This window comes from Marmota monax, unplaced genomic scaffold (genome assembly GCF_021218885.2).
Source record: "Marmota monax isolate L192 unplaced genomic scaffold, Marmota_monax_Labrador192_F-V1.1 WCK01_AAM20220418_F8-fsc00151, whole genome shotgun sequence".
NCBI classification, from domain to species: Eukaryota; Metazoa; Chordata; class Mammalia; order Rodentia; family Sciuridae; genus Marmota; species Marmota monax.
In genome coordinates, this window is record NW_026694226.1 from 2,306,092 (window position 1) to 2,333,789 (window position 27,698).

General features: G+C 55.3%; 1 protein-coding gene across 2 annotated transcripts in view; it reads right to left on the reverse strand.

Moving 5' to 3' along the window:
* Positions 1 to 3,538: 3,538 nt before the first annotated feature.
* Positions 3,539 to 27,698, reverse strand: part of Lrp1 (LDL receptor related protein 1) — an 80,465-nt gene continuing 56,305 nt past the window's right edge. The window contains exons 43-89 of one of the 2 annotated variants that reach the window (XM_046466584.2): positions 24,670 to 24,874; positions 24,136 to 24,328; positions 23,254 to 23,379; positions 22,925 to 23,053; positions 22,573 to 22,692; positions 22,248 to 22,361; positions 21,866 to 22,015; positions 21,667 to 21,789; positions 21,237 to 21,353; positions 20,969 to 21,097; positions 20,577 to 20,699; positions 20,337 to 20,477; positions 20,061 to 20,251; positions 19,111 to 19,294; positions 18,874 to 18,959; positions 18,570 to 18,689; positions 17,880 to 18,067; positions 17,541 to 17,746; positions 16,540 to 16,728; positions 15,803 to 15,951; positions 15,274 to 15,367; positions 15,024 to 15,140; positions 14,687 to 14,806; positions 14,024 to 14,146; positions 13,752 to 13,877; positions 13,169 to 13,285; positions 12,389 to 12,495; positions 12,160 to 12,292; positions 11,209 to 11,328; positions 10,945 to 11,067; positions 10,541 to 10,681; positions 10,326 to 10,460; positions 10,130 to 10,249; positions 8,995 to 9,263; positions 8,207 to 8,385; positions 7,615 to 7,721; positions 7,246 to 7,362; positions 6,428 to 6,604; positions 6,133 to 6,273; positions 5,822 to 5,995; positions 5,410 to 5,571; positions 4,861 to 5,035; positions 4,611 to 4,712; positions 4,410 to 4,474; positions 4,231 to 4,321; positions 3,975 to 4,119; positions 3,539 to 3,808 (exon numbers count right to left, since the gene is read on the reverse strand). In XM_046466584.2, the coding sequence (XP_046322540.1) occupies positions 3,668 to 3,808; positions 3,975 to 4,119; positions 4,231 to 4,321; positions 4,410 to 4,474; positions 4,611 to 4,712; positions 4,861 to 5,035; positions 5,410 to 5,571; positions 5,822 to 5,995; positions 6,133 to 6,273; positions 6,428 to 6,604; positions 7,246 to 7,362; positions 7,615 to 7,721; positions 8,207 to 8,385; positions 8,995 to 9,263; positions 10,130 to 10,249; positions 10,326 to 10,460; positions 10,541 to 10,681; positions 10,945 to 11,067; positions 11,209 to 11,328; positions 12,160 to 12,292; positions 12,389 to 12,495; positions 13,169 to 13,285; positions 13,752 to 13,877; positions 14,024 to 14,146; positions 14,687 to 14,806; positions 15,024 to 15,140; positions 15,274 to 15,367; positions 15,803 to 15,951; positions 16,540 to 16,728; positions 17,541 to 17,746; positions 17,880 to 18,067; positions 18,570 to 18,689; positions 18,874 to 18,959; positions 19,111 to 19,294; positions 20,061 to 20,251; positions 20,337 to 20,477; positions 20,577 to 20,699; positions 20,969 to 21,097; positions 21,237 to 21,353; positions 21,667 to 21,789; positions 21,866 to 22,015; positions 22,248 to 22,361; positions 22,573 to 22,692; positions 22,925 to 23,053; positions 23,254 to 23,379; positions 24,136 to 24,328; positions 24,670 to 24,874 (6,604 nt within the window). In that variant the 3' untranslated portion in view covers positions 3,539 to 3,667. Of the gene's footprint in view, positions 3,809 to 3,974; positions 4,120 to 4,230; positions 4,322 to 4,409; positions 4,475 to 4,610; positions 4,713 to 4,860; positions 5,036 to 5,409; positions 5,572 to 5,821; positions 5,996 to 6,132; positions 6,274 to 6,427; positions 6,605 to 7,245; positions 7,363 to 7,614; positions 7,722 to 8,206; positions 8,386 to 8,416; positions 8,570 to 8,994; positions 9,264 to 10,129; positions 10,250 to 10,325; positions 10,461 to 10,540; positions 10,682 to 10,944; positions 11,068 to 11,208; positions 11,329 to 12,159; positions 12,293 to 12,388; positions 12,496 to 13,168; positions 13,286 to 13,751; positions 13,878 to 14,023; positions 14,147 to 14,686; positions 14,807 to 15,023; positions 15,141 to 15,273; positions 15,368 to 15,802; positions 15,952 to 16,539; positions 16,729 to 17,540; positions 17,747 to 17,879; positions 18,068 to 18,569; positions 18,690 to 18,873; positions 18,960 to 19,110; positions 19,295 to 20,060; positions 20,252 to 20,336; positions 20,478 to 20,576; positions 20,700 to 20,968; positions 21,098 to 21,236; positions 21,354 to 21,666; positions 21,790 to 21,865; positions 22,016 to 22,247; positions 22,362 to 22,572; positions 22,693 to 22,924; positions 23,054 to 23,253; positions 23,380 to 24,135; positions 24,329 to 24,669; positions 24,875 to 27,698 lie in introns of those variants that run through there. The other variant, XM_046466585.2, reaches the window with a different exon arrangement.

The following is a 27,698-nucleotide window of genomic DNA, read 5'->3' on the forward strand; positions in this document are numbered from 1 at the left end:
CCCCTAGGCTCTACTGGCCCATTCACCTTTGTCCCTAGACCCCCACCCACTCTGACCTCTGCACCTTACAGCGCCCCACTGCATAGGCGCTGCATGGGAAGTCCAGCTCAATGCCGCCTGCCCAGAGTCTTGATGTAGCCTATCCCTTCCCTTCCACTGTCCCATCTTCCACCACCACCTCTTCTTGATCCTTTTCCCCTTTCCTGTCTGTTTCTGTCCTTGTCTCTGTCCCCAGCATCTGTCTCTGTTCTCATTCTCTCTGCTGTTTCTTCATCAGTGCCCTCCTCCCTCTAGTCTCTGTCTTCCCTGCCCAGGGAATCTTCAGCTGTCAGCTGTTGCTATGCACTGAGGCTGAGGTTGTGGTATGACCAACCCTAGGCAGTGAGAGATGGGAACAAGCAAAGAAATAGAGAGACAGGTCCATGCCCTGAGACCTGAATGCACACAACCTCCAGGCATGCCGCAGATGCATTGGTATGGCCTACCACAAGGTAGAGGTGAACACAGACATGTGGAGCAAAGTATATTCACACAGAAACTAGCACTCAGAGATGCACACCAACACACAGTGGATACATTTGATTCACACACACACACAGGAGCTCACAGTAACAGAGACAGACAAATGCAAGCTTGGGCCAAGAGATGAGCACACCCAACCAGGTCCTCAGCACTTCTCCACCTTGCCTTGGCAGAGAGGCAAATATCCACAAAGATGGACGTACACACAGGTGTACACTGGCACTGGCAGTCCAAAGGACAAGCCCAGGCATATGCAAAGAAACAGACAGACAGATATGGGATGTGACAGACATAAAAAGAAAAAGAAAAAAAAAAGAGGGAAAAGACAAGGATGGCGAGAGGATGAAGCAGAAGTAGTAACACTCAGGGAAACAGAAGCCAGGAAGCAGGGACTTGGGTACAGACAGAGCAGAGAAATGAGGAAGGAAGGGACAGAGGTGTTGAGAGGCATAAGGTCAGATGGCCCCAACCAGAATTTTGGGTCCCAGTGCCAAGTTCAGCAGTGGGCACACCCAGGCCTAGGGTGCTTATGACAGAAGCCCATCACCAAGGTCCTGAACTTTGGGAGGCACAATCCATCCCATTATCCTCCTTTTGCTAGCCTCAAGTCACCTGATTTCCCTGTGGTTACACACATATGTATATGCATACAGGTACATGACTGGGCTTGCACCCGCGTGCGCGCGCGCACACATACACACACACACACACACACACACTCACTACTCCTTGTCTCTGGGTCTTTGCCTGTGTCCCTATATCTTCCCATCTCTGAATCTATATCAGTCTGTATTAGCCTCTGTCCCTGGCTCTGCACGTCTCTGTTCTGTCTTGTAGGCTCCTCCCACCTTGCTGGATGGGGAGTTTGGGAGGTTCACTCTTGATGGATCTTCTCTTAGCCAGTCCTGGCCAGCAAAGGGAGGATGATTACCAGAGGGGTGTGCTTTCTAAGCTGCAGCTGGGAGCCCTTCTCCCTATGCCCAGGATTTTTAGGCGACAAGCAGAGAATCAGTGGCTCCCGCGGGGGCGCCAGATGCACGACTGGCAGAGGGAGGGGTGAGCGGGTGGGGCTGGTGAGCCGGCAGGCGCTGGGATAGAGAGGGGAGCTGGCTGGCAGAGGATGGAGGGGTGTATGGCAAAATAGCCCGGGGCGGGGAAGTGAGAGGCTGGCCTGGGTTCCCCACAGGTGCATAATTAAGTGTGTTGAGGAGAGGGCTGTGCTAGGTTCCAGGATAAACAGCGCAGCGGGAGTTCTAATGCCACCTGGTGGCCATATAGGGACACAAGTCTCTCAGTAATTAACAAGGACACCTCTTTTTCCCAGGAGGTTTGCTCCCTCCAGGACCTTAGGTGTCCAGGAAGGTGGGGGTGAGGAAGTGGATCTCAGAGTTGGCTTGGAGGATGAGATTGGAAATGGGAATTTCAGGACTGAGAAGGAAGGGATGGGTTCTTGTTTCTGAAGGTGCTTAAACCCAGAAGCTTTTCCAAGGAAGGAGAAAGCCAGGGAGGCATATCCTGGAGAAGTTGAACCAGTAAGGGAATGAAAGGCAATATTCTCCCTTTGGAAGCTGGATAAGAGATCATCAGGCATTTGCAGCCACTCTTCTGATTTTGCTGTTGTGGGGGAGTGGGGCTCTATTCCTCTCAGTCCTGGGGGGTGTGAAGCTGTGTGACCTTCTCCAAAGAGGCTCCCCTCTTTGAGCAAGGACAACTTAAATTGTCTCTGTCAATTTCTAGAATGTCTGAAATGGTTGGTGAGCTGGATCTGTTGAAGGATGATGGGCCTGGCAAACTGGTGTGTCCAGCTCTCCTTCAGTCCTTCCCATTTAAATCCAGGGTTCTACTCTTGGCATCTGATCAGTCTCTATGAAGTCAGATGTCAATACTTCGAGAGCAAATGTGGGCAGAGAACGCCACAGGGGACCATCTTGAAGACCTAGAAAGCCTTCACAACCCAATATATTCATTCCTTCCAGTGGGATTTTTTACTGTGGTTGATAATATGGGGCAGGAGGGGTGATGGTATCCAAAGGAAGTGGTAATGCAGAGTTAGTGTCCTAGAGCCAGAGGGCACACAAGATTCAGAGCAGTGAAGTCACTGGCTCAAAGTCACATATCCAGGAGAAAAAGGTCCTTCCTGCCAAGTCCAGTACCATCCCCTTTCCCTGCTATAGCAAGATGGAGAAGGAAGGGGCTCCAGGAGAAGGGAACTGAGAGCAGGACACTCAAGCCTGCCTTCAGTAAGATCTCGGCTCCCTCTGGTGGCTGAAGCCCCAAAGCGCAGCCCAGCCCATAATCACATTCGCAGGCAGACACAAGCAGCTTCTCTTTCTCTCTCTCTTTTTTTCTTTTTTCTTTTTTTTTTTTTTTTTTTACAATTTTATTTATAACAATATCTGTGTTATTTAGTTGTAAAGGAATTCAGCAAAAATTATTAAAACGTTCATGTCCCCAAAACGGGGCTGCCCACTTGCCCTTCCTTGGTGTGCCCCATTTCCTCATCCCCAGGGGAAGGGAGGTTGGGGGTCTGTTACCAATGAAGGTTTCCAGCCCTGGGAGCCATTGTGAGGGCACTAGAGTGGGGGCCTGTCTGGGAGGTTACTGAGCATGGTCATCTCTGAGGTGCCCATAAGAGTAGGGGCCAGGTCTTGGGGCATCCTTCCCCAAGAACTAAAAAACTCCATTCTTCCCTTCCTACCTCAGCCAGAGACAAATCTTCCAGACAGGGGCAGCAGAGAACTCTATCTCCCCAGAATTAGCCCCCAGGGACTTGGGAAAGGGGGAACTGGAGGGGGAAAGAGTAGGACCTTGACAAAGTGTCTTGTGGGGGGCTGCACCACAAGCTCTCCCAGGGGGGTACATTTTGGTGGGAAAGTAGGAGGTGGGCTCCCTCATACTTGCAGGAGCCCCCAGAGCCCTCCCTGCCCTCACAAGGTAGCATGGGGGGTACTGAGGAGCAGGCAGGAAGGAGGAGAATGGAAAGAGATAATACTGTGCTCGCTTGCTCACTCACATATAAAAAGTAATTCCTTCATTTTTACATTTATACATCCGGCAGGGCCAGGGAAGGGCTAGCTGGGGAGGGGGCTCAATGAAGGACTTCTCTGGCAGGGGCTCTCTGGGGGAAGTCCAATGGAGCAGGATTCTATGCCAAGGGGTCCCCTATCTCGTCCTCAGGGCCACGGCCCAGGAGTTCTCGCTTCTCGTCCGTGCTGGCCAGGGAGTGACGGCTGCCGTGGCCCCCCATGTAGAGTGTAGCATACACGGGGTTGGTGAAGTTGGTGGGCTGTAAAGCAACAGAGGGTTCAGGTGGGGCTCAGGGGCTGGGCTCTGTGGCCCAGGTACCCCACACCCCACCTCTGACCCATCATCCAACCTGACACCTTAAATCACCCTACCCATAGCCTCTTAGTCCTACCCTGGAAGCCCTTCCAATCTCTCCTCCAGCCCACCTTGTCAGGGTCCAGGGCAAAGTCAGCATCCAGCAGGCCACCAACATCATCAGGTTCTCCTCCTTCGTACATCTTGTATGTAGGGTTCCCAATCTCCACGTTCATGGCTCCGTTCGTCATCCGCTGGTGCTGGAAGCCCTTAGCCCTGGGGAGAGGCATGAGTCTAAGGAGGCAGAGATTCTGGGGGGGGATGTATGGGAGGTCAGACTGGGTATCAAAATAATGTCCAGAACTTTCTAGACTCCTGGTGGCTCACCCTCGGACTCGCCGCTTATACCAGAATACCACTCCAGCTACCAGAAGCAGCAGTAGCAGCAACAGCAGAGGGATCAGGATAGAGGCCATATCTGGAGGGAGGTCATGAGAGAATGAGTCAGGAGGCCCAGACTGCTGCAGGTCCCAGCAGCCCTGCCTGTCACACCCCCTGCCACTTACGTCCAGGCTGCTGTTGGCTGACGACCTGCTCCTCACACCGGGGTCCTGTCATGTGGGGCGGGCACCTGCAGGTAGGAGGGCAGAGCTGAACAGGCAAGACCTCCACAGCTGCTGCCGCCAGGGAAATTGCATGGTCCTCCTGCTCAGATTTGAGGAACGGAGGGATAATGTATGTCTGGGTAAGACTCAAGCTCAACTCACTGGCACTCAGGCATCATCTTTCTATTCATGGTACAGGAACCGCCATTGCTGCAGTGGCCAACGCAGGTCAGACAGCTGGGGGCCACCCGGCCATCGGTGCAGCTGTGGGAAGGAGTCAGAGCTGGGGCTGGGGCTGGTCAAGGAGTATGTGATGCTAAGGAAGCACCAGGATAGGGTTGGGGTGGCAACAGTAGGATGGAGGGCATATGGCTGGAACAGGGCAGAACTATGGAGGCAGGAGCCCACTCACTTGCAGGTGACATCCCCAGTCTGCTTGTTGACCACACAGGCTCCTTGGAGACAGCGGCTGCACTTGTTCACCTCACACCTTGGGCCCTCAAAGTAGACAGTGCAGCGACATTGCCGGGAGCCATCCGCAGCCATCTGACATGTACCAAAGTTCTCGCAGTAGCCAGAGCACTCCCCTATAGTTGGGAGTGGACAGGAAGTGCCTTATGCCCCACCCTCATGGGGCCCTCCAAAGGGGTGGCTAGGCACCTGAAAAGATGCCTTGGTCCCATGGATGACTCCAACCTCCTCCTGGGTCTCCTACTATTCCCGTATCACAAGCTCCAGGGCACAAAGGTATCCCTGAGCGTGCTAGAAGGGCTCTGCTCTTGCTTGCATAGTCCTGATGTCCAGGGGGCTTTCTGCCTCAGGGAGGTGTGCCAACACTTTTGTGAGTAGCACAAGCAGCCTGGGCCTGGCTCAGCTGTATATGGCCTCCCTCCCCCGAACTTGCCTCCATGGGTCCTGGCTCTCCCCTTCCTCCCCTGGGGCCCAGAGATGGCTCACTCACGGTACTGGCAGCGGTCACCCAGGAAGCCAGGTAGGCATCGGCACTGGGGCTGGTTGCCCTGGTTGACAGTGCAGGTGCTGTTGTTGGCACAGTAGCCTGCACACACCTGCTGGGTGCATTTGGGACCTGTGAAGCCCGTGGGGCACCGGCACGTGGGCATGCCTGGTGGGAGAGGATGTATGAGTGGAATTATGGCTTTAGGAACTACCTGGTCCTATAACAGAGGTATAGGGCTTGGGGGACCTGGGTGGGAGGCAGAGACCAGAGGGACTGGATACCAGAGCTGTAGAGAGGAGGCAGGAGGTGAGGCTGAGGCCAGGCGAGGTAGGCAGGGGTTGGGCATTTGCCTGAGGTGGAACCAGAGGGGTGGGAGCCAGGGATAAACAAGGAGCAGATCTGGGGGTGGGCATACCAGATGGGGAGGCAGCACAGGTGCCCCCGTTGCGACAGTGCTCCCAGCATTGGTCCAGCTCACACTTGTCACCTGTGTAGCGGGGCTGGCAGCGGCACTTGGGCTGCCTCCGTGCATTGAGGAAACAGCTACCCCCATTGAAGCACTGTAGGTTGCAGGTTCCAGGTCGGGGAGCTGCAGGAGGGACTCATCAAAGGGAGAAGCCAGGGCAAGGGGAGAGGAGTGGGCAACAAAGATGAGGGGAGGTCAAGGACCTAAGGGAGGAAGGTCCTGAGGCGCAGGTGGGGCACTGGGGAGAAGTGTGAACGTACCATCTGGAGGGGGTGTTGGAGAGGGTACAGGCACACAGGTGCCGTTATCCAGCCGCTTCCCATTGGGACAGGTGCAGACAGGCCCACTGGGACTCAGTAGGCAGAGCCACTCACATTTCTTGCGGTCACAGGGGTTGGTCACTACAGGTGTGGGAGGCAGATGCTGAGCAGGACCCTTTCCCAAGCCCTGTGGACCCAGAATGCTCCCTTCTTCACTCAGACCTGAGTCCATGGCTTGGAGACCTGGTGCTCCTGGACCTTCCCTTCCAGACCCCGGGCTCTCCCTCTCCCTTACCTTCAGGCTGCTTGTGCTGATGGTACAGGACCACATCAGAGGCATGGCTCAGGCCACCTGTCAGGTTGATCAACGGGCTGTGTCCAAACTTATGGATCTTGAAGACACGATTATTGATGTAGGTGACGCCATAGATGTAATCCTCAAAGACATCAATACTGAAGGGGTGACTTAGGCCTGGGGAGGAGTTGAAATCAAGTGAAATCAGAGGAATCTTGGGTTGCAGTCACATCCTTCAGGATACCAGTCCCCATGGCTCCCAGGCACCTCAAACTCCAAACATCCAGACCAAAATATCAACATTCCCCCCACCTGTCCCTTCTTCTTTTGGTGGGGCAGCATTCAACCACTGAGCCACATCCCCAGCCATTTTTTTGTATTTTATTTAGAGATGGGTCTCACTGAGTTGCTTAGTGCCTTACTAAATTGCTGAGGCTGGCTTTGAATTCCTGATCCTCCTGCCTCAGCCTCCCAAGCTGCTAGGATTACAGGGGTGTGCCACTGTGCCCAGCATTTCCCACGTGTCCCCTCTGTGGCCACTATTGATAGAAGGCTTTTGTGGTCATGCTTGACTTCTACTACTTCTCCCCACATTTTAAGTTCCAACTGCCACTTCTACTGCCTCTACACAACTTGATAGTTAGTGGTAGAGTAAATGAATTGACAGGTGGGCCAGAGTCAGGTGGGCACAGCCTATAGGATTGCTGGGGGCCAGGCTGAAGAAGGATGGTAGCACTGGAGTGAGGTTTTTGGGTTCAGTTGGGAGGTTGGGGGCCTGAGGGTAGAGTTGGGGACCAAGGCTGCTGCTGGGCTCTGACCTCGCTTGCTGTCAGCGGCCACGATGGGGTCTGTGCCATTGAGCCGGATGCTGCCGATGACTGAAAGCTTGGCATCTGCCCAGTATAGTCGTTCATTGTGATAATCTACAGCCAGGCCTGGGGGAGGGCAGGGAGTGCTGTGAGGGCTCAGCCTCTGCCACATCAGAGGTGAAGACAGACTTGACTCAGTGTCCAGGACAGTGCACCCTTCTCACATGACCACTCCCAACCACTTATCAAGGAAAAGTGTCCACAAGCCCTATGCCTGGTTCCAGCCCCAGCCCTGCCCCTCACTAGCTTTTTTGTGACTTTGCAGCACTAGCCTTGGAGAGCCTGTCTTTCCCACAGCCCCACCCCTGCCCAATGGACCTGTGGGCCACTGAATGTTGTCCTGCACCAGTGTCTCCCGAAGGGTCCCATCCATCGCTGCGGTCTCAATCTTGGGGTGGTTCCCCCAGTCTGACCAGTACATGGTGCTGGGGAGGGAGAAGGGGTGAGAATGGGTCTTACCTGAGAGTCAGGGGAGGCAAAATGAGGAGAGACAGAGGGTGCCTGGTCTGGCACAGGGATTGCTAGGTTTCAGGAGGAGGGTGCACTGTCTCCCTCCCACAGAGAGGAACGGGAGACAGCCTCTGACCAGGTGAACACCTTCTACTCTAAAACCACAGTGTGCCGAGCCAGAGATGTGTAAATGGGAAGAGATGTCCCTGAAGCAGAGGGGATATCCATAACCTGGCTGCCTTTGAAGCCACCCAAGTGGAGGTTGGGCACTGAGCAGGCCCTGCTGGGGGTCCCTAGCAAAGGCAGCACTGGGTAGGGCCAGGGCCTGGGGTATCTTGGAAGACTGGAGTACCTGAGGAGGACCCTGGAAGGGTGTGCTTGTGGATGCTGGGCCCATGCCCCCTGCCCAGGGGCTTCCTACCACCAGCCCATATGCCTCCCCCCTAGGACCCTTGCCCACCCCCTTAGTGGGTCCACCACAATGGCGTGGGGCTCGTCAATCATGCCCGAGATGAGTGTCTTGCGGTTCTCGCCCTTCATTTGTGCCACCTCAATCACGTCTCGGCCAGAGTCGGTCCAGTACACATTCCCGGCCACCCAGTCGATGGCGATGCCCCTTGGCATCTTCAGCCCTGAAATCTGAATAGGGATCTCGGGCTCAGGGGCCACCACTTTTATTTTTTCCTTCCCATGATCCCCACCCCTGGGTCTGCCATCCTGCCCCTGTGAAACATTGCCCCACATCAACCAGTCCTAGACTTTAAGGATATGCCAGGCTTGGAGCTTTCACATGTTTTGCCAGTTAATCCTCACTAAAAAAAGACTACAAGATAGGTATTGTTATTATTATCACTGGTGCTGGGGATCAAATCCAGGGTTTCTTGTCTGCTCAACACACTCTACCACTGAGCCCTGCCCCGCCCCAGATAGGGATCATTAGCTCATTTTATTGATGAAAATAGTGAGGCCAGAGAGTAAATGGGCCAAGACTGACACAGGTGGCAGACATGATCAGGAATTAGGTGGGCTCTGATGCTGAGGGTCAGTCTGCCTTGCTGCCGTGGGCTGCGCGTGACACAGACAACCCCTGATAATTCTGACTGCTCTGTCCATGCCTTAGAATGTAATCCTCACCACCCATGCCTTCTAATCTCACTCTTTGCCCCCTTCTGTCCTTTTCAAATTCTTCTCTGAACTGTCTGCTCTACTAAACTCTTCCACCCAATCTGTATCAAGCTGGGCACTCACATTGAGGTGGGTGACACCCCGGTCAATCTGTCTTCGGTGTCGGTTGGAAGTGGTAGGAGGTGCAGCAGGTGGCAGGCTTCGATAGGAGATGGTGCCTGTGTGCCAGTTGGTCCAATAGACACGGCCGGCCTTGACATGAACATCCATGGCATCGATGCGGACACTCTCGTCACCTTGGAAGGCCTGCTCGTAAGCGGAATGGGGGTGCCCAGGGAACAGGCTGCGGATCTCATTGTCATCAGCAATGTACAGGACCTGGTACTCAGAGCCTGGAAGGGCAACAGGTTGGATGTCAGGTGGGGGTAAAATGCTGCAGAAGGAGGCCAGGGCTTGGGGTTGGGCTGTGGGGTGCTGGGTCTGGTGCTAGGAGAAGGGGGTTCCCACTTTAGCCCCTATCACCCCAGCAATATCCTCACTCCTAATCGACCATCTGCTCCAGCCAGAAGAGGATGCTCATCCTCCCAGTGCTGGGACCTAGGGCTTCAGCCTAACCTGTGAAGATCCGCTCTTCTCTGAGATGATCTATTGTGACCTGCTCTTCCAGAAGTCTGTCCCTGCCCCTCCAGCCTCAAGGACTTCTGCACCCTCATGGCCTCTAGATGGCATCATAGCACTCTGACTCATGCTGTCTGACAAGGGCTTGTGGGTACTCATGCATGTGAGAGTTTATGTGCATGGCATAGAAGGGTATGGGTATACACAGGTGTAAGAGTGCATGGTTTTGTGTATCTACAAGATCATGCACATGTAGGGTATGTGTATGCATAGGAATGTGTGTAGGTGTTTGCATATAAGCACATGGAAGTGCAGGTGTGCACCAAAGCATATGGGGAATATGTAGGGGGTGCACATGTGACAGTGTAAGTGTGCCAGAGTGTGCTCTCATCCTGAGAGTGGTGAGAGAGGAAGCTTTCAAGTGTGCTATATGGGAGTGCTCTCCCCATTGAACTTTAGAGTCAGAGGCTATGCTGTCTGCTTGTGCCACACCGTGCCCAGCATACTGAATCTTCGATCTGGGGGTCCATGCCTGGGCAAAGGTGTGTGGAGGGAAATGTTCCATTCCAGGGTAGCACTATTTTGTATCATGGTGGCACCTGGCCCCATCCACCCTTCCTGTCCTCTCCTGGCTCTGTACCTTCCGCTTTGCAAGTGTTGTGTGTCTTCATGAAGTTTCGGGCACAGCTGCAGAGGTGACCGCCCTTGGTATTGTTGCAGAGTTGCGAGCAGGTGCCAAAGCGCAGGCACTCATTGATGTCTGAGGGTTACATACACAGAAGGGTCATGGGGAGTCCAACAGTTGGGGCTTCTCTCCCACAACCCTGATTTCCTACCCTGGCATCCGGGCTGGCCTGGCACAGTGTGGAAGCCTGAGCGGCAGGCACAGTAGGCGGCTTTCTCAGTACGCACGCAGCGTGCCTCATCCCCACAGATGCTGGCATTGGTGGCGCAGCTGGTCAGCTTGGGGTCTGTGGGAGACCGAGAGTGGATTCCTTCCCAGAGCCCCTCCTCCCAAGCCCAGCCCCACCATCCCATGGTCAGGTCTTACCGATGCTGCAGTCCTCCTCGTCAGAACCATCTCCACAGTCATCGAACATATTGCATCGCAGTGAGGAGGAGAGGCAGCGCTGGTTCCGGCACAAAAACTCCTTCTTGTCTTTGCAGTGGGGGGTCTGTGCCGTGGGAGGCTCTGGGGAGGACAGGGGCTTCAGGCCCTGGGTATTTTCCATACTGTCCCCTCCTCCCACAGGGACCCTGCAGATACCAGAGGGTCCAAGCCCAGCTGTCTGTTAAACTTGCAGGGGGAACCGGTTAATCATTAGATTCCCAGCCTCCTCCTGCAGATGTAGGGCATCAGAAGCCTCTTCTCCCCAGGAGCTTCTCTCAGGCTCCCAGCAGTGATCCTCCCCTGCTGCAGCTCCCCCAGGACCCCCTCACTGGCCCCCTGCTCACCACAGTCCTCCTCATCAGTCCCATCCCCACAGTTGTCAGTGCCATCACACTGGCGCCCGATCCATAGGCAGACACGGTCGTTCTTGCAGCGGAAGGGCCGGTTGGGAGGGCACACGAACCGGGCTGCAGCAGCCAGGAGACAGCCAGAATCAGTCTTGGGGTCAGGGGTAGATGGCCACCACAGGCCACCAGGGAACCAGGGAGCCTGGGAACCCCACCCTCCCCCTGAAGCCCATCCCTGCCCTGCCATGCCCCAAATCTCACCACACTCCTCAGGGTTCTCATCTGAGTTGTCCCCGCAGTCATCCTCGCCATCGCACTTCCAGGCCAGTGGCTTGCACAAGGTGTTGTTACACTGGAACTCGTCCAGAGGGCAGGTCCGCACTGGGAGCCAGAGGGAGCAAAAGGGAGGAATGAGCCAGGGGCTGCAGGCTGCCCGGGCAGGATCTTGCCCAGATCCCTCCTTCAACAGGTGGGGCTAGGCCCAGAGGGGTCACCAGAAAAGCAGTGGCACAACTGGACTAGACCCATATCTCCTAATTTTCTACCTGATGGGCAGAGGGGCAAAAGTGCCTCCTATGATATAAAGAGAAGAAGAGGCCATTTTGAAGAAGTGTCCAGAGGGGTTGGAGGGCACTCTTTCTGGTGGATGTGGCAGGGCAGGCAAGCCTAGTGTTTTTCTGTGACAGGCACAGAGGCACAACAGTGGGTAGAAGACAAAAGTTCAAGTCCCTGTCTTCAAACTACCAGGGCAGAGTCAGGATATCTGCCCTCAAAGATGAGGTCCCTGTCCCCCAACTTTCTCTCCTGGCAGATTTTACACCATTCCCTTCTTCTGCAGAGCCCAGGAAGATCTGCTAGGGGCAGGTTCTGGTTCATTGTCCCAGGGAAGGAAAGTGACCAGGACTTGGCTTCTCAGGGCAGCAGACTGTTAGGAACTTGTGTTGGTGGCTGGGGGGTTATGGGGACACAACCCACAGACTTCTGGCTTTCAGCCTAACTGGCCCCAATTAGGTGCCATTGGGGAGAGAACCACCTGCACAAAAATGCATACAGCAGCTCTGAGTCTTGTTTAGTGCTGTATCTCCAACACCTATGACGGTCAATAAATAATCACTGCATGAATAATGAATAGGGGGAAGAATGAGAGAACTTGGCCACACGATGGGATGGGGATGGTGGGAGGGCCAGGGGAAGACAGGCTGGAGGGCTCACCACCAGTGCCACAGGCTTCCTCATCGCTGCCGTCCATGCAGTCAGCATCCGCGTCACAGCGCCAGCGCAGGGGGATACAGTGACCACTCTTGCACTGGAACTGGTCCATGTCACAGCGGGGGGTACAATCTTTCTGTGGGCATGGGAGCCAGCAGCCTGGTCAGTTTGGCACCAATGGGGCCCTGCTCTGACTCTTCTGAGGCCTCCTTCTTTCTGGTTCCCCACCCACCTCATCTGAGCCGTCCGCACAGTCATGGTCCCCATCGCACTTCCAGCGCCCAGCGATGCAGCGGCCATTGGCACAGGAGAATTCACTCTCAGAGCAGGGCCGAGGGGCTGGGGAGGGACAGGGGAGAGATAGACCCCAGCAGGGTGGGCACAGGGTCTCAGCCTTCGGCCATCTCCAAGCCCTTGGAAGTGAGACTCTGGAGCACAAACCCCATCCCTGTGTCCTTAAAGGCCACAGGTGACTGGTGTAATGACCAAGATGCTCAACCTATCCTGGACAGAGCCACTGACTGCCCTCAGGGGTCAGTGCTTATCCAGTGGGGACAGACACATGGGAGAGAGCACTAGGTCCTTGGTCCTGCCCTCAGGGCAGGCTCTGTGTGGGGAGGGTAGAGAGGGGACAAGACCACTAAGACAAGCACTGAGTCTGGGGAGGGGCCAATGAAGGATGATGGGCAGAGGCACATAGGGGATGGGTGGGCTCTGGGGCAGAGGAAGGACATGGTGGGAGCAGGGGCACATCAGAGACACCTACCTCTGCAACCCCAAGAGGACAGTGTGAAAATGGAGAGAAACATGAGATGAGGTGAAATGGCACAAACTCAAGTACACAACATGGAGTGGGGTGGGGTGAGGCGCGAGGGAACTCTGACCCCTGCCCTGGGAGGGGGCCCCTTGCTCTAGCCCAGACGGGTGGTAGTAGGGGCAGGGGAGCTGAGGAGGTGCAGAGGCCTGGGGAGGGGCGAGCAGTGGCCTGGGGGCAGCAGGGAGTGGCACATACTGCAGCTCTCCTCATCTGAATTGTCCCCACAGTCATTGTCATAGTCGCACTGCCAGCGGCCTGGCACGCAGCGGTTGTTCTTGCAGCGGAATTGGTATGGTTCACAGGTGCGCTCATCTAGGGAAAGTGAGATGGGGTGGACATTGGGACAGTCAGGGATGGAGTGGCAAGTAGATATTATGATCACAGGTGGGTGTGGTTTGAGGGAAGCTCAGCTCTGGGGAGCCCGGGCTGTGGTGTGACGTGGAGTTTACAAAGCGGTTAGGAGACAAGACACGAGTTTGTGTGTGTTGGGTAGGGGGTAGGGAGACAGCTGCTTTGGGGAGGACATGAACAGATTCCTTAGTGTGGGCAGATAAGATTCTGCACAGGTATGTGTTGATGAGGTGTGGTGGGGGCATGGAAGAAGGGGTTAGGAGGTGGTGGGCATTGGCTGAGAATATTCCACAGCAGGCACAGGAAGCCTGGCACGGGGCCATGCTGAGACATGGTCAGCACGCAGCCCAGATCTCTGACTGCCAGTGGGCACCATAACACCCCTACCCTGCAGATTGCTTTCCTCTGGAGTGGGGGCCGGGCTCACCACACTCTTCCTTGGGCTCGTCTGAGCCATCCCCACAGTCATCTTCTCCGTCACATTTCCAGCGTGCTGGGATACAGCGGCCCGAGTCCTTGCAGCGGAACTCGTCCACTCCACAGGTCATTTGGGCTGCAAGGGAGGGCAGGAAGAGGGTGAGGCCCTTCCAGAAGCATGTGGCAGGGTGGGAGTGGGCACAACGGTGCACGTGTGGAGGTGATGGCAGCAGCAGACGCTGTGGGGGATGGTGGGCTCCCCAGGAGTGCCAGGTCACTCACTGCAATTGGCGGGCTCGTCACTGCCATCCACACAGTCGTTGTCCCTGTCACAGACCCAGACACGGGGGATACAGCGCTTGGTGATGGAGCACTGGAACTGGTTGGGGGCACAGGTCACCTCAGCTGTGGGGTGAATGAGAGAATGAGGATCTTGCCCTTGTCGTGTGCCTCCCCCTCAAGGTCACTGTCCTCTCCCTCTTCCAAGTCTTGGCCTTGGTTTGGCCAGCAATATCTTGGGAGGAAGGAACAGTTTATTTCCAATTTTAATGCATTTTCTTTTCTGAATATGTAATACCTCCAAGAAAGATGATTTTATGAGCAAACCAGGTCACATGGATGATTGATGTTGCCCCTCTAATAAAGTAACTGGTGCACCTCTAGAAGAAGCAGTGGGGGGCCTGGTGCGGTGGCGCACACTTGTAATCCCAGCAGCTCAGGAGGCTTAGGCAGGAGGATCTAGAGTTCAAACCCAGCCTCAGCAACTTAATGAGGCTCTAAGCAAGTCAGTGAGACCATAAAATATAAAAGGGCTGGGGATGTGGCTCAGTGGTTAAGTGCCCTGGGTTCAATCCCTGGTACCAAAAAAAAAAGTAGTGGAGAATCAACGTGCACCCTGTGTGTGGCTTGCTCCCCACCCTGGCCCCTATGGCCTCAGGCACTCACGGCAGTCCCTCTCGTCTTCGCCATCTCCACAGTTGTCCTGCCCATTGCAGCGGAAGATGCCAGGAATACAGCGGTTGGTGTTGGTGCACTTGAACTGACTGGGCAGGCAGACGTGGATGTCTGTGGAGGCAGTAGAAGGAGAGGGTAACTAATGGCAGATCAAGGACTCAGGGGCAGGGAGGGGACCCGGTTCCCTTAGTGGGCAGGAATGGGTCTGGGGCTTTGAGCAGCAGGAATCCAGCCTGGATAGAAAGCTGCCATTGGCTGGATATGCCTTGCTCTTAAAACCTTCAAATCCTGGGGAAGGAGGGTAGCTGGTGGCTGGGCAGCTACTTACCGCAATTGGCCTCATCACTATTGTCCTGGCAGTCGTTGTCACCATCACAGATGAAGGCAGGGTTTGTGCAGATTCCTGTCGAGCACTGGAACTGTCCTGGGCGGCACTTGAACTCGGCTGCCGGGGAGGTGAGGCTTGGCGTCAGAAGAGCAGGGGGTGGGCATGGTCAGGACCCTCCCTGAGCACTGCAGCCTCCACCTCTCTGATAGCCAGTGAGGCCCCTCCTGCCATCTGCACCCTGGGCACTCACGACAGTCTGGAGGCTCATCTGAGTGGTCCCCACAGTCGTCCTCAGTGTCACACTTCCACCAGAAGGGGATGCACTTGTCGTTCTTGCACACAAACTGGAGGGCAGGTGGGGGCAAGAGGGGTTGGTGGGGTCTGGGGAACTCAGAAGTTTTTCTTTTGAGAGGCTAGGATGCTTCAAAGAAGTGACAGGGTCAGGGTGTTTGGGAGGAGGTAGAGCTGGATGAGAGGGTGAGATGGGATGAGTGCAGGAAGGCTGGGCAAGGGGGCGTCTGTTAGGGGGAAGGTGTGTGGAGGTCAGGGCTTGGGGGATTCATGAGGGAGGGTCATGGTTAGGGTGTGGAGGTGTCTGTGTGTGGTGACAAGTATAAAAGTATTGCTGTTGGGAGACAAGAGGTAGGTAAGAAATGTGGGGGTGTTAGCATGGGAAAACCAGGTGTATGAGGATATTAGAGCAGGTGTTTGGGTCCAAGGAGGATTGGGGGTACTGGCGTGAGGGGTCAAGGCAATGGGGGTCCAGAGGAAAGCCTCACCTGGCTTGCAGTGCAGTTGGACACACAGGTGCGTCCATCACCACCCAGGTAGAAGTTGGTGGGGCAGGCACATTTGTGCCCACCCCCAGGGGATAGCAGGCACAGGTTGCTACAGCCACCATTGTTGACCTTGCAGGGGTGATTGGGTACTGCCAGAGAAAAGGTGGTTAAGAGAAAGCTGACAGCCTGATTTATGACTCCCCAAGTCATTGGCCTCTGGCACATTGAGGGAAGTATTCTCTGTGAAGTTTCTGATCTTCCAAAGGCTACCTGGGTGGAGATAAGGTGGACCTCCATCCTGCCTCTTTCAGGAATGAGCTGGAGCCTGAGGCAGTAGAGGATCTTCTCAAGGTCCCAAGATCAGGCTGGGTCTCAAGCTCACATCCTGCAACATCTTTGCCCTCCCTTACTGTCCCTCCCTGTTTCCTGGGCCCCATTTTGGTGCTCTGCACCCAGACCCACCCCTCTCTGGATTCCCTGACTGGCCTCAGGGCCTAATTGCCACAGGACTTCATGGTTGGACTTGGGCTGGGCTGAAGCTCTCATGAACCCAATCACATTCCATTTAAGCCCTCTGGAACTCCCAGTACCTAGCAAGGAGTCCTCAGTCAATGCTGGAGTGGGGATGAGCAGAAACTTCCATTAGCCTGAGCACCCTGCCTCTTCTGGGTTTCCATACCACCCTGGGGTCCTCTGCCCAGCTCATCCTTTGCTGCTCCTGCCCCTTGCTCACTTACCATCTGGCTGGCGCAGGGCATGGAAGACATGCAAGTCCATGGGACGGTGCAAAGTGCTGATTAGGAGTGTCTTGTTGGTGCCTGTGGTCTTGTGAGCTCGGTTGATGGACTTTGTCTCCCAGTCAGTCCAGTAGACATAGTCCTCAAACAAGGTCAGTGCGAAGATGTGTGGGATGTCTTGGCTTAGCACTGTGGGGTGCAGCAAACAAGCACGGCAGCAGTCAGCTCCAGGTGTAGACACTCTGCTTTGCCTACTTGATCTCCTCAGCCCCCACCTAACCATGTGAGGTGGGCATGAGCCCCACCCAGTTCCAGATGGGTCTATGGCTTCTCAAGGTTTCATAACTAATGAGTGGCAGACTGTCCTTAGAAATTCCTGTTCTACATAGTATATGGCTCCTCTTAGGAAGTCAGGAGTGTTTCCCAGCTCCAGGCTTCCAATCCCCACCTCTCTTAGGGCTGCTATCCTGAGCTACACCTGGGAAAGGCCTCTCTTCCTCCTTACCAAGAAGCTGAATTGTGGCCTCATACCTGGGCCAGTCCTGGGGAGTTCCCTGGGTACTCTGAACCCCTACTTGGTAGGTGGTGTCCTTACACCATACCCTCTGTTTATTTATTTATTTATGTTGGTACTGGGGATTGAACCCAGGGGTGCTAAACTTCTGAGCCACATCCCCAGCCCTTTTTATTTTTTATTTTGAGACAGGATCTCACTAAGTTATTTAGGGCCTTGCTAAGTTACTGAGGCTGGCTTTGAACTTGTGATCCTCCTGCCTCAGCCTCCCGAGCCTCTGAGACTGTAAGTGTGCACCACTGTGCTAGGCTACCTCTGGCTTTTATGCCCACTTTTGGTGAAAGGGCTGTCAGGCATAGGGGGACTTTCTAATTACTAGGGAGCCCTGCAAAGGGCAGCAAGGGGAAGGGCAAACCTGATCCCCTGTCACTTCAGACTTATGTCCCCCTGGGCCTGCTATGTTGGGCAGTCTCAGTGGCACACTGACCGACATGGCGATTGGAGCCATCCAGGCTGGCAAATTCAATATAGTCCTCGCGGGCATCAGCCCAGTAGATACGCTCGGTGACATAGTCCAGTGTCAGGCCATTGGGCCATGTGATCTTGGTGTCCACAATGACGCTGCGGCTAGACCCATCCATGCCAATCCGGCCAATCAGTGAGTGGTCACCCCAGTCTGTCCAGTATAGGTACCTGGCAGGTTGATAGGCAGTGAGCACCAAGAGGTCCAGTGCATGGTCCCACCAGGAGCCTGAAGGGAGACTGGGCCTGGATACCTGAGGGTATCACTTTTCAGGGGCTTCCCCAACCCTCCTTGCTCACATACCCATTTTGCACATCCACCACCAGAGCCCTGGGCTCACGGAGACCAGAGCTGACCAGTACTGTCCGATAGGCCCCGTTGAGCTTGGACACTTCGATGGTATCCCGGCCTTTGTCACACCAGTACAGGTTGCCACCTACCCAGTCCACAGCCAGCCCATCTGGGTTGCTGAGGCCTGTCCTGTGCAGCACCTGCAGGCAGGGACAAGGCAGGAAGAGCCCTGGGTGACGTGAGTAGGACCCTCAGCTTCTCATTCCTATAAAATGGGGTAGGGCTCCCTCTCCTGGCCTTGTTGGGAGGATCATGGATGTAAAATGCTCATCCTGGGCCTGACACTAAGTGGATATCAGCAAGGGCTCCAGGAGAGTGTCTAGATGAGCAAGACCACACCCAAGCCCCACAGTGCCTGGAGCATAGGTGTAAGGGAGGTCAGGCATAGGGAGACCTGTAAAGGGCAGCAAGGGCAAGAGGAATCTTCTAGCCCTCATGCTCTGGGCTTGAAGAAGGGAGAAGTTATGATAACAGAATCATGAAGTCTCTCATTGCAGAGATGAGAGGGAAATAATTCTGGGAGGTAGGAGGGGAAAAGAGGAAATGGGTTTTAAAACAGGGAGTCATCTGGGGAGGAGGACTGAGTTCACATCTTTGGGGTTCCCAGCATGTCAGCTGAGGGAAAACTGCCCCTGGCCTCACCTGCACGTTGCTCCCATTAAGATGCATCCTTCGGATCATGCTGCCCTGGGTTGTCACATCTGTCCAGTAAATCATCTGCTCTCTGTAGTCAAAGTCCAAGGCCACAGCGTTGTTCAGACCCTGGATTTGGGGAGTAGGGAAAGTGGAAGAAGTCAATTATGGCATCAGGGGCACATTGGCATTGGGGGAGGGAAGGCCTGCAGTCAGGAGAAGTCTGTCTAGAGAGGCAGTAGTGGAGATGACCATGTGGCCAAGTGGGAAGTGTTGTACTGGACAGGGGTGAGGAGAGCCTGGGTTTTGGTACCTGCTTAAGCAGTGTGTAATTGGAGCCATCCAGGTTGAGCTTGCGCAGGTAGTACCGGTTGGCGAAGATGAGAAATGGCTCCTCTTCTGGAGGCAGAGGATCTTGGCTCAGCTGCTGGCTAGAGCATGTTCTAGCAGCCCTGGTCCCCCAGCCTGTCTCAAGCTCTGCTGTCCCAGCTCTCCCTCCTCATTCCCCAACTGCCTGGGCCACCTCACATCCTCCAAGCACCCATCTCACCAGTCACAGCTTTGCAGCTATGGGGGTCACCTCCACGCGGGGCATAGCCCTCTACACACAGACACTTGTAGCTGCCATGGGTGTTGATACAGCGCTGGCTACAGGGGAAGGTGGTACTGCACTCATCCACGTCAGCACACGTCCGGCCATCATCCTTCAGCCGGAAGCCAGGGCGACAGCGGCACTGTGGGCACAGGAGACTCAGGCTCAGGATGTGGCAGAGGTCTGGGCCTCCCCGAAAGGAGACCCACAGTCGGAAGTCCTCTTGACTTGCCCTTGCCACAGGGAGGCAGACAGCACACAAGTACTGACCCACCCTGCCAGAGGTTGTGCCCTGGATGTCTCTCTATCAAGACTGATGCCTGGGCCTCCCCCAGGGTGTCTGGTGAGCAGCACTGGACAGAGTTGTGCATGATTCCCTGAAGTGCTTTCTTCACTTGGCTGTCCTCCTGTCTTGGCAGCCGCTCCTCCTCAGTTCCCTCTGCTGGTTCCTCTCACCTCCCTCCCCTCAGTGTCATTCAGCACAGGCTCAGGACTTGGACCTCCACTTTGCCATCGACACTTCCTTGGGGATCTGATGAGGCTCATGGATTTAAATAGCATCTGTAGGCTGACAGCACTCCCTCCAGGCTGGCTTCTCCCTTGAACTCCCTGGACTGTGTTATCTGTTGCCTACTTGACATCCTCTCTCTTCTCTCACAGCTCTTATCTTATCTGTCAGCAAATCCTGCTCACTGCACCTTCCAGGTAGATGGAGAACCACCCAAGCAGAGGCTTCTGTCTGTTCACTGCTGCATCCCCAGAGCCTGGGACACTGGCTAGCGGAGTGGGTACTCAATAAACACTCAATGGATGATGAATTGGATGATGAATGAATAGATGAGGATGTGGAACAAGCAGCTCTGGTCAGGTCTGGGGGTGTGGAAGCCCCAGCTGGGGGCTGGGCATACCTTGAAGCCAATCTTGAGGTCCTCACAGTCCTGGCTGCAGCCACTGAGCTTGCGGCTGAGACACTCGTTGACGTGGCAACCACGTTCGTCTGAGCCATCGCCACAGTCGTCCTGGCCATTGCAGAGCAGTGATTCAGCCACACAGCGCCCACTGCTGCACAGGAACTGTGATGAGGCATTGCACTTGTGCTCTGTGGTGGGTAGAGGTTGCGGGTCAGTGAATCACAGGCATCCAGGGAAAGGGAGAGAGAGAGGGGTGCCCCACACTGGGCCCACCTGGGCTGGTGCAGTGTGGATTCTTGGGGGCTTCATCACTCTGGTCGTGACAGTCATTCTCGCCATCACACTCCCACTGGCGGGAGCTCAGACAGCGACCATTGGCGCAGCGGAACTCATTGGGGCCACAGGTTGGGTACTCTGGGGAGGAAAGTGGGGGACAATGAAGCTGGTTCACTGGGTACAGTCCAAGCACAACCCAGAGTAGTGCCCAGCCTCTACCTCAACCCCAGGGCTTACCACACTCAAGGGACTCATCAGAGCCATCTGCACAGTCACGGTCGTGGTCACACACAAAGTGCTTGGGGATGCACTGGCGGTTCTGACACATGAACTCACGGTCGTCACAGGTGCTGTTGTATACTGCAGACAGAGGCAGAGGGCCCCTCAGTCCTGCCCCACCAACTGATAGCTATCCCCCACCCCTGACTCTCCTGTGGTTTGAGTAGTAGAATGGGCAGAGTGCTGGGCAGGGAGTCTGGATCCCTGAGCTGTAGCTATGGCTCTGCCACTGACCGACTGCAGGACTCTTGCTCAAGCACTTTCTCTCTTGTACCTCAGTTTCCCCCATTTGCAAAGTAAAACCATGGCCATTGGCTGCCCACCCACACCTCATGATTCCTGTCACTCACGGCAGCCAGCTGCAATGCTCTCATCCGCACCGTCGGCACAGTCCTTGTCACCATCACAGAGCCAGCGCTCAGGGACGCACACATGGGTACCAGGGCAGGAGAAAGAGGAGGGACCGCACGTCTTGCCTTCTGTGGGGGCAGGGAGCCACTGAGGGACTGAGGGGCAGGCAGCTGCAGGGCCATGCCCCACAGCTGTGTGGGGCCCCTCTGCAGGGTGTGTGTGGGGGTGGGGCACATCCTTCCCAACCTGATCCCAGCTACTGCTCACCACAGTGAGCTGCCTCGTCTGAGCCATCCCCACAGTCATCGCTGCCATCACAGAGCCACTGTTTGGAGATGCAGCGATGGTTCTGGCACTCAAACTGGGCCTCTGAGCAGAACTTGTCTGGAATACGAAGAGAATGTAGTTAGATGGCTGGAGGGGAGGGGAGGATGGTGCTCAGTTGGGCAGATGCCATGGGAAGGACAGAAGAGATGCCCACAGCAGCCCTGTGTGTGGGGCTCAACATGAGACGGAGAGATGGTCCATTTCTGAGCCTGAGGGTCAGGTGTTGGGGGGTATGGCAGAAGGCCCTGGGTGCTCTTCTCCAAGGAGGAGTAAGAGGTGGGGCATGGGCACAGCCTTGGTGGTAGGTTGAAACCCCAGCCGGCAGATGCTTTGGCTCCTACTTTGTGAGCAGGGTACTGTGGTCACTCACTGCAGTGGGTCTCGTCCTCGCCATGTTCACAGTCATCTTCCTTGTCACATGTCCAGCTCATAGGGATGCAGCGTCCACTGGGGCAGGCAAAATAATTGAGAGGGCATCTGGGGCGCTTTACACCTGCAGAGCGAGGGAGGTGTGAAGACACTGCTAGCCACAGGGGCTGCCGTCTACCACCCAGCTGCCACTGGCTAACCTGGACAGTCACGCTCGTCGCTGTAGTCCCCACAGTCATTGGCGCCATCGCACACCCAGCTGGGCGCGTAGCACAGGGAGGTCCGCTCACAGGGTTGGAAGAGCACACCCTTCACACCCAGGCGGAAGTAGCTGCTGCAGTCGGTGGCACCTGATGGAGAGTGATGAAGGGTCCTCCTAAAACACCTTCCTAGCTGCTGGCCCCCCAGCGCCTTCATGTATTTCAGAAAGCTGGAATGCTGTCCACGTTGACAACTCACCGCCCCGCTCCCTGAATCCCAGGGAGTCCAGGAGCAGGAAGGGCAGAGGAATGCCAAGAGGACATGGGGCAGGGGAGACCAATGGGCTGAGGCTCCAGGAGGGACTGGTGGGACGTTACTCACTGCAGTTCATCTCATCTGAGGCGTCTTCACAGTCCACGAACTGGTTGCAGCGGCTGGAGTTCCCAATGCAGGTCCCATCCCGGCAGCGGAATTCGCCCACACCACAGGCAGTCTCTAGAACAGCGCCACCCAGTACTGTCAGGTCAGAGTTCCCTCCAGGGGGGCCAGGAGGACCTAGGACAGAGCTCCTGGCCCAAAGCATCTGTTCAGCCTGTCTTCAGAGTGCCTTGAACTAGATGCCCAGGGCCTGGGAACAAAAGCTCTGCCAGGGCAAGGGTGAGGTCTGGGGCTGGGGCTGGGGTTTCGGGGGGCGGGTCCCACTTACTATTACAGGGAATCTCATCAGAACCATCCCCACAGTCGTCTGCCCCATTGCACCACAGCATGTTGGACACACAGCGCCCGTTGTTGCACTGACGGAATGTCTTCTTGCAGCGGCGGGAGTCTGCAGAAGGAGGAGTGTCACAGTAGGCTGGGGAAAGGCTACCTCTATGACTGTGAGCATAAGTTCACTGCCAGCTATAAGCTCCATCCAGGCCAATGGTGCTTCTGCCCTTATGAGCTCCCAGAATTCCTTCTCAAACCATGGAGTTGGGTCACAACACTGACCAGGGGCCTGGGGGAGGAGGACCAGGGCCCTGGGCCTGGGAGTGGAGGGGCTGGTGTGGGCTCCTTACTGCAGTAGGAAGGCTTCTCATCAGACTTGTCCTTGCAGTGGGAGACACCGTCGCACGTGAGGCTGAAGTTGATGCACTCGCCATTGGCACACTCGAACTCATCTTGGGCTCGGCAAGAGGAATTCACCGCTGGGGAGGAAGGTGGGGGAGCTTCATAAGTCAGGGCCCCTGCCTGAATGCCCATATCCCTCTCCCCTGCAGACTGGGGTCATTGTCAGAGCCTCCTTGGCAAAAGAGCCTCTGGGCCTGGGCTGGAGAGTCTGGGAGATGATCCCCCATGGGCTCATGACCCCAGCAGCTCCTTTCTCAGCCCCTCTTCACTCACTCACCGCGGCAGGTGAGGTCCTCCTGGAGGATTCGGCCTCCTCGGCAGGAGCAGTTAACATGGCCCTGGTGGGTGAGCAGGCACAGGTCCTGGCAGCCCCCGTTGTTGATGCGGCAAGGAGAGAGTTCACCTGAGCAGGGACGGGTGACCACAAGCTTCAGAATGTGCTCTGCTGCACACACACCCAAGGTGCCCCACTCAGCCCCGGAGCCTCCTAGCACTGCAGTTCACAGTAGGGGGCACAGCTGCCTTGGGAAGCCAGGAAGGGATGTTGGGATGGTGAGGTGCCGATGTATGTGCTCCTAGTTGGGGCACTCTGGGCTTTGAGGTGCATCTCAGGGTGATTCTCATCCAAGGAGCCTTGAGATCACATGTACAGTGGTGGTTCCAGGGCATGTGTGAGGAGCAGGTGAGAAGCCTGGGAAAGCTGTGAATCTGGATGAGACACCTGGTCAGCATGGGCATGCGCATATGCATGCACAGGCTGAGGGTGGGTATAGGCAGCACCTAGCATGCCTAGTACTGACGGAATATCTACAGTACACCACGTCCTGTAGTGTATGGTGGCTCTGGGTGGAGGCAATGACCAGGGCGTGCGGTGGGCTATCCAAGGATGTAGATGAGACCTGGGGAGGTGTGGGTGATTTGTGTGTGTGCACACATGCTTTAAATAAGATGGGCCTAGGAGTGTGCAGCTTTGTGTATGTGTGTGCACAGATGTCTTGAGGGGTCTGGACTAGAGGATTGCTAAATGCTTTAGAATTTCTTGAGGGCAAAGGTATGTACAAATGTGTTTGTACAATGGAGGCCTCAGGAAATCAAGACCAGGTTGTAGTGTGTGTACAGGCACAGTGAGAGTAAGGCTGGTGAGGGTGGCCCTACTCACAGCTGTTGGTGTCGTTGGCCACGGCGATGATGCCCATGGGCTGTTGGGGGATGTCCACACGCAGCAGCTTCATGTCGCTGCCCACATATTTGTTGGCCCGTTGCACTGCCCGCCGTACCCAGTCGGTCCAGAAGATGTGCTCCCCATACACAGCCAACCCGAAAGGGTGGACTGGCTCTGACTTCAGGATCACCTATGGAGACCACAGCTTCACTGTCACAGTGTGGCTCAGACCTCTTATCTGACTCTGCCTCTGGGCTGGCAGGAGGGACAGGAGGGCCTGGGAAACCACAGAACAGGAAGGACCTGTGGAGGCATCTTGTCATCTCCCTTGTCTAACTGATGAGGAAACCAGGCTCTGACAGGGCTCATGAGGGCTGTCCAGGGCCAGGACCCAGTGGGACTTCTCATCTCTTCCTGTTCTTCCCACTGTGAAGCACACCTGCTTTTCTGATGCTCTGTGACTGGCAGACTGGCTATCCCCTGACCCTGGCCTCCCCCTGTGCTGTCCGCCTGCCCACCCTGTAGACTCACATAGCGGTGGGAGCCGTCATACTCGCACCGCTCAATCTTGTCCAGGGTGGCATCGGAGAAATAGAGCTTCTCTGCACGGTGGTCGATTGCCAGGCCATTTGGTGTGCGGATGTCTTTCTCAATGAGAGTCAAGACGTTGGCTCCAGACAGGGCTGCCCGCATGATGCTTGGGTGTTGCTCATTCCAGTTGGTCCAGAACATCAGACTGGGGGGAAGAGGAACACAGGGCTCAAAGAGTCTACCTTGGAGAGCATGGGCCAGCTGTGAAGACAACTAGAACCCAGGGGCTAGTCAGGGAATACACCAAACCGCAGGGCATGGGAACCTCAGCCATGGAAGCCAACATAACCCTGATGTCTGGGAAGCGCCTGGCTACTACTCACACAATTCACCCACTACAGGGTCAGGTCTGATTTATGGTGTGTAGGTGTGTGTACACACATAGGCACACTACAGTGTCTCTGACATGTCTGTCTGAATTTACTGAGATGAGAAATCATGTAGCCAAGTGAGTCAGGAACTCAGGTTCCAATCCTGGCTCCACCACTCACTAGGTAGGTGCCCTTAGGCAACTTACTTCACCACCATGTGCCTCAGTTTCCTGAGGCTGCAGGGGCCATTTAACATAACAGTGTGACAGTGTAGTTCATATGTATTGGGTGGTGAGTCCTGGGCTTTTGTTCTCCTAGATTCACACTCACTTGGGCCTGGGCTGTGTAGGGGAACCAGTACTTTCCAGTGGTGCTCAGACAACCCTTATACACACTGGACTCGGAGAACCACCCAAGGACACAAAAGCCAGTTATGTCATTGAATTCTCCAGTAGGACCTGTCTTTGCCCCCTCCCGCCTTGGCCTAGTTACTGCTCTTATCACACAGCTGGGGGACTCATCTCTTTGAATCTCTCTAGTCTCACTCTTCTTACTACCCCCAACTAAGTCCCCCACCACAACTGAACTATTGCCTTCTCTGCTAGGGCCATGGAGGAAAACTATGCTTCTTGTCCATCAGGGAGCTGAGCTGCTCCTGAGTCTCTGTGAGCTCATGAGGACAAGGCTGCAATTGTAAAGGCCTCATCCTGGAGAAGGGCCAGGGGTTCTTGATGACCATGGAATCAGGATAGGAGTTTGGAGAGAGGTACCATCTCCCTCCAGCTTGTCCAGAGAAAATGGGTGTCCCGGGACAGCAGCTAGAGTCCCCTCCTTGCCTTGTGAGAGCTGACTTGACTTGTCCCCACCAGGGACTTTCACACCCTCAGATCCAGCCCAGGTCACATTCACAGTGGGAGGTGGCTTTCCTCCTGTAGTCAACAAACTTGCATGTGTGGGGTTATGGGTGACGCCACGGTGGCTTCTAAGTTTGGTAAAGTTGCTCCATGGGAAGGTACAGTGGGAGCAGAGGAAGGCTTTCCTGGGACAAGCACTCAGCAGCCAGGAATATGGCAGACCTTCTACCCATCTGACTGTGAGTTTCCCAGGCCCTCTAGTGCCCCAATGCCAGCTTCCAGGCAGACTTGGTAAGGAGGCAGGGTCATCTGAGCCTCTGCTCACATCTGCCCCTCCGTCTGTTCCATACAGCTCCTTCCAACTCCCCCAAAGTGTCTGCTCCTTCTAGCCAAGAAAGGCCCCCAAGATAGCCCTGCCCTGTCTCCTTGTGTACCTTGAGCCCTTCCCCAGCTTCAGTGTACTTCAGCCATCGCTCAGACTAGGGCTCAGAACGGCCTCTGTGATAACATGTTCCCTGACATCCAGTCAAGGGCACGCCCTGGGCACACAGTCAAAAAGCTCCCTGCCACCTCGACTCAGTAGAACTAGACACACCTGAGGCAGGGCTCCAACTCTCTTGTTCCCTACTGAGTCCTCAGCACATCCCTAGTTCTCTGGAGCCACTTGCTCAGTGAACAACAGAACTGACTGGGGTGAGAGGAAAGGAACTTGGTGGGTAACCATGAGGGACCTTCCCCTGGGATGGGGGTGGGATGCAGGCCAGGGAGCCCAGCATGATGGTCCCTTCAAGGAGGCTCCAGGCCTATGAAGGACAGGCCCTGTGGCCAGCCCCAGACAGGTGGGGTCACCAAGGGTCATGGCAGGGAAGCCTGGATCTTCGTCATCAGTCATGTCCCTACAAGCCAGACATGCTGAGGCAGGAGGGAACAGAGGGCCCTTGTGCTGGGTCAGCTGTGCCAGGCAGGCTGGGCTGGGGCTGGATTAGAATTACATCAGGGTGAGGAATCTCAGTTCAGTACACTCACCGTTTCTATGTAGTGGCTTTTGGGTTTTGTTTGTCCCTTAGTTTCCTAGTAAAGCTTTTTGAAAACATTCCAAATGCTTCTGAATCAGGGGAAAAAGTGTCCACATGTGGGCCAGGATTGCCATGGTGCAGGGTGGGTCATGAGAGGCCCACACAGTGGGGTGAGGGCTGTGCCTGCAGGAGCACAGAGCAAGACCCCAGGTAGACCCTGGGGAACTGGGGAGCATCCACCCATAGGAGGTTTTCTTCAAGTTCTTTCTGGCTTACCCTCTTGCCTTCCTTGCAACCCGACCCCAGCTTCCTGGTCTGCCAATACCCTGAAGAACTGCGGAGGTCCCCTTGCTGTCCTTCCCTGCCTTTAGCTTTCCCTCACCTAGGCTTTGATTCAAAAGGCCTTTCCCTATGCAGGCTTTGACTTTCCCACTTTCAGGTCCTGAGCCGAGCACAGCCTCCATGATGCCTCTCAGTCCCTGTGACAGCCCTGTGCTGCTGTCATTGCTGCCCATGAATAGGACTGCTCTGCCCAGCTAGGGGGCATGAACAACAGGCTCAGTCTATGGATTTCACATTCCTGGGGTTCAGTGAACATTCTTCTTCTTCTTTTTTTTTTTTTTTTTGGTAATGGGGGTTGAACCCAGGGGTGCTTAACCATTGTGCTACATTACATTCCCAGCCCTTCTTAATATTTTATTTAGAGACAGGGTCTCTAAGTTGCTTAGGGCCTCACTAAGTTGCTGAGGCTGGCTTTGAACTTGTGATTCTCCTGCCTCGACCTCCCA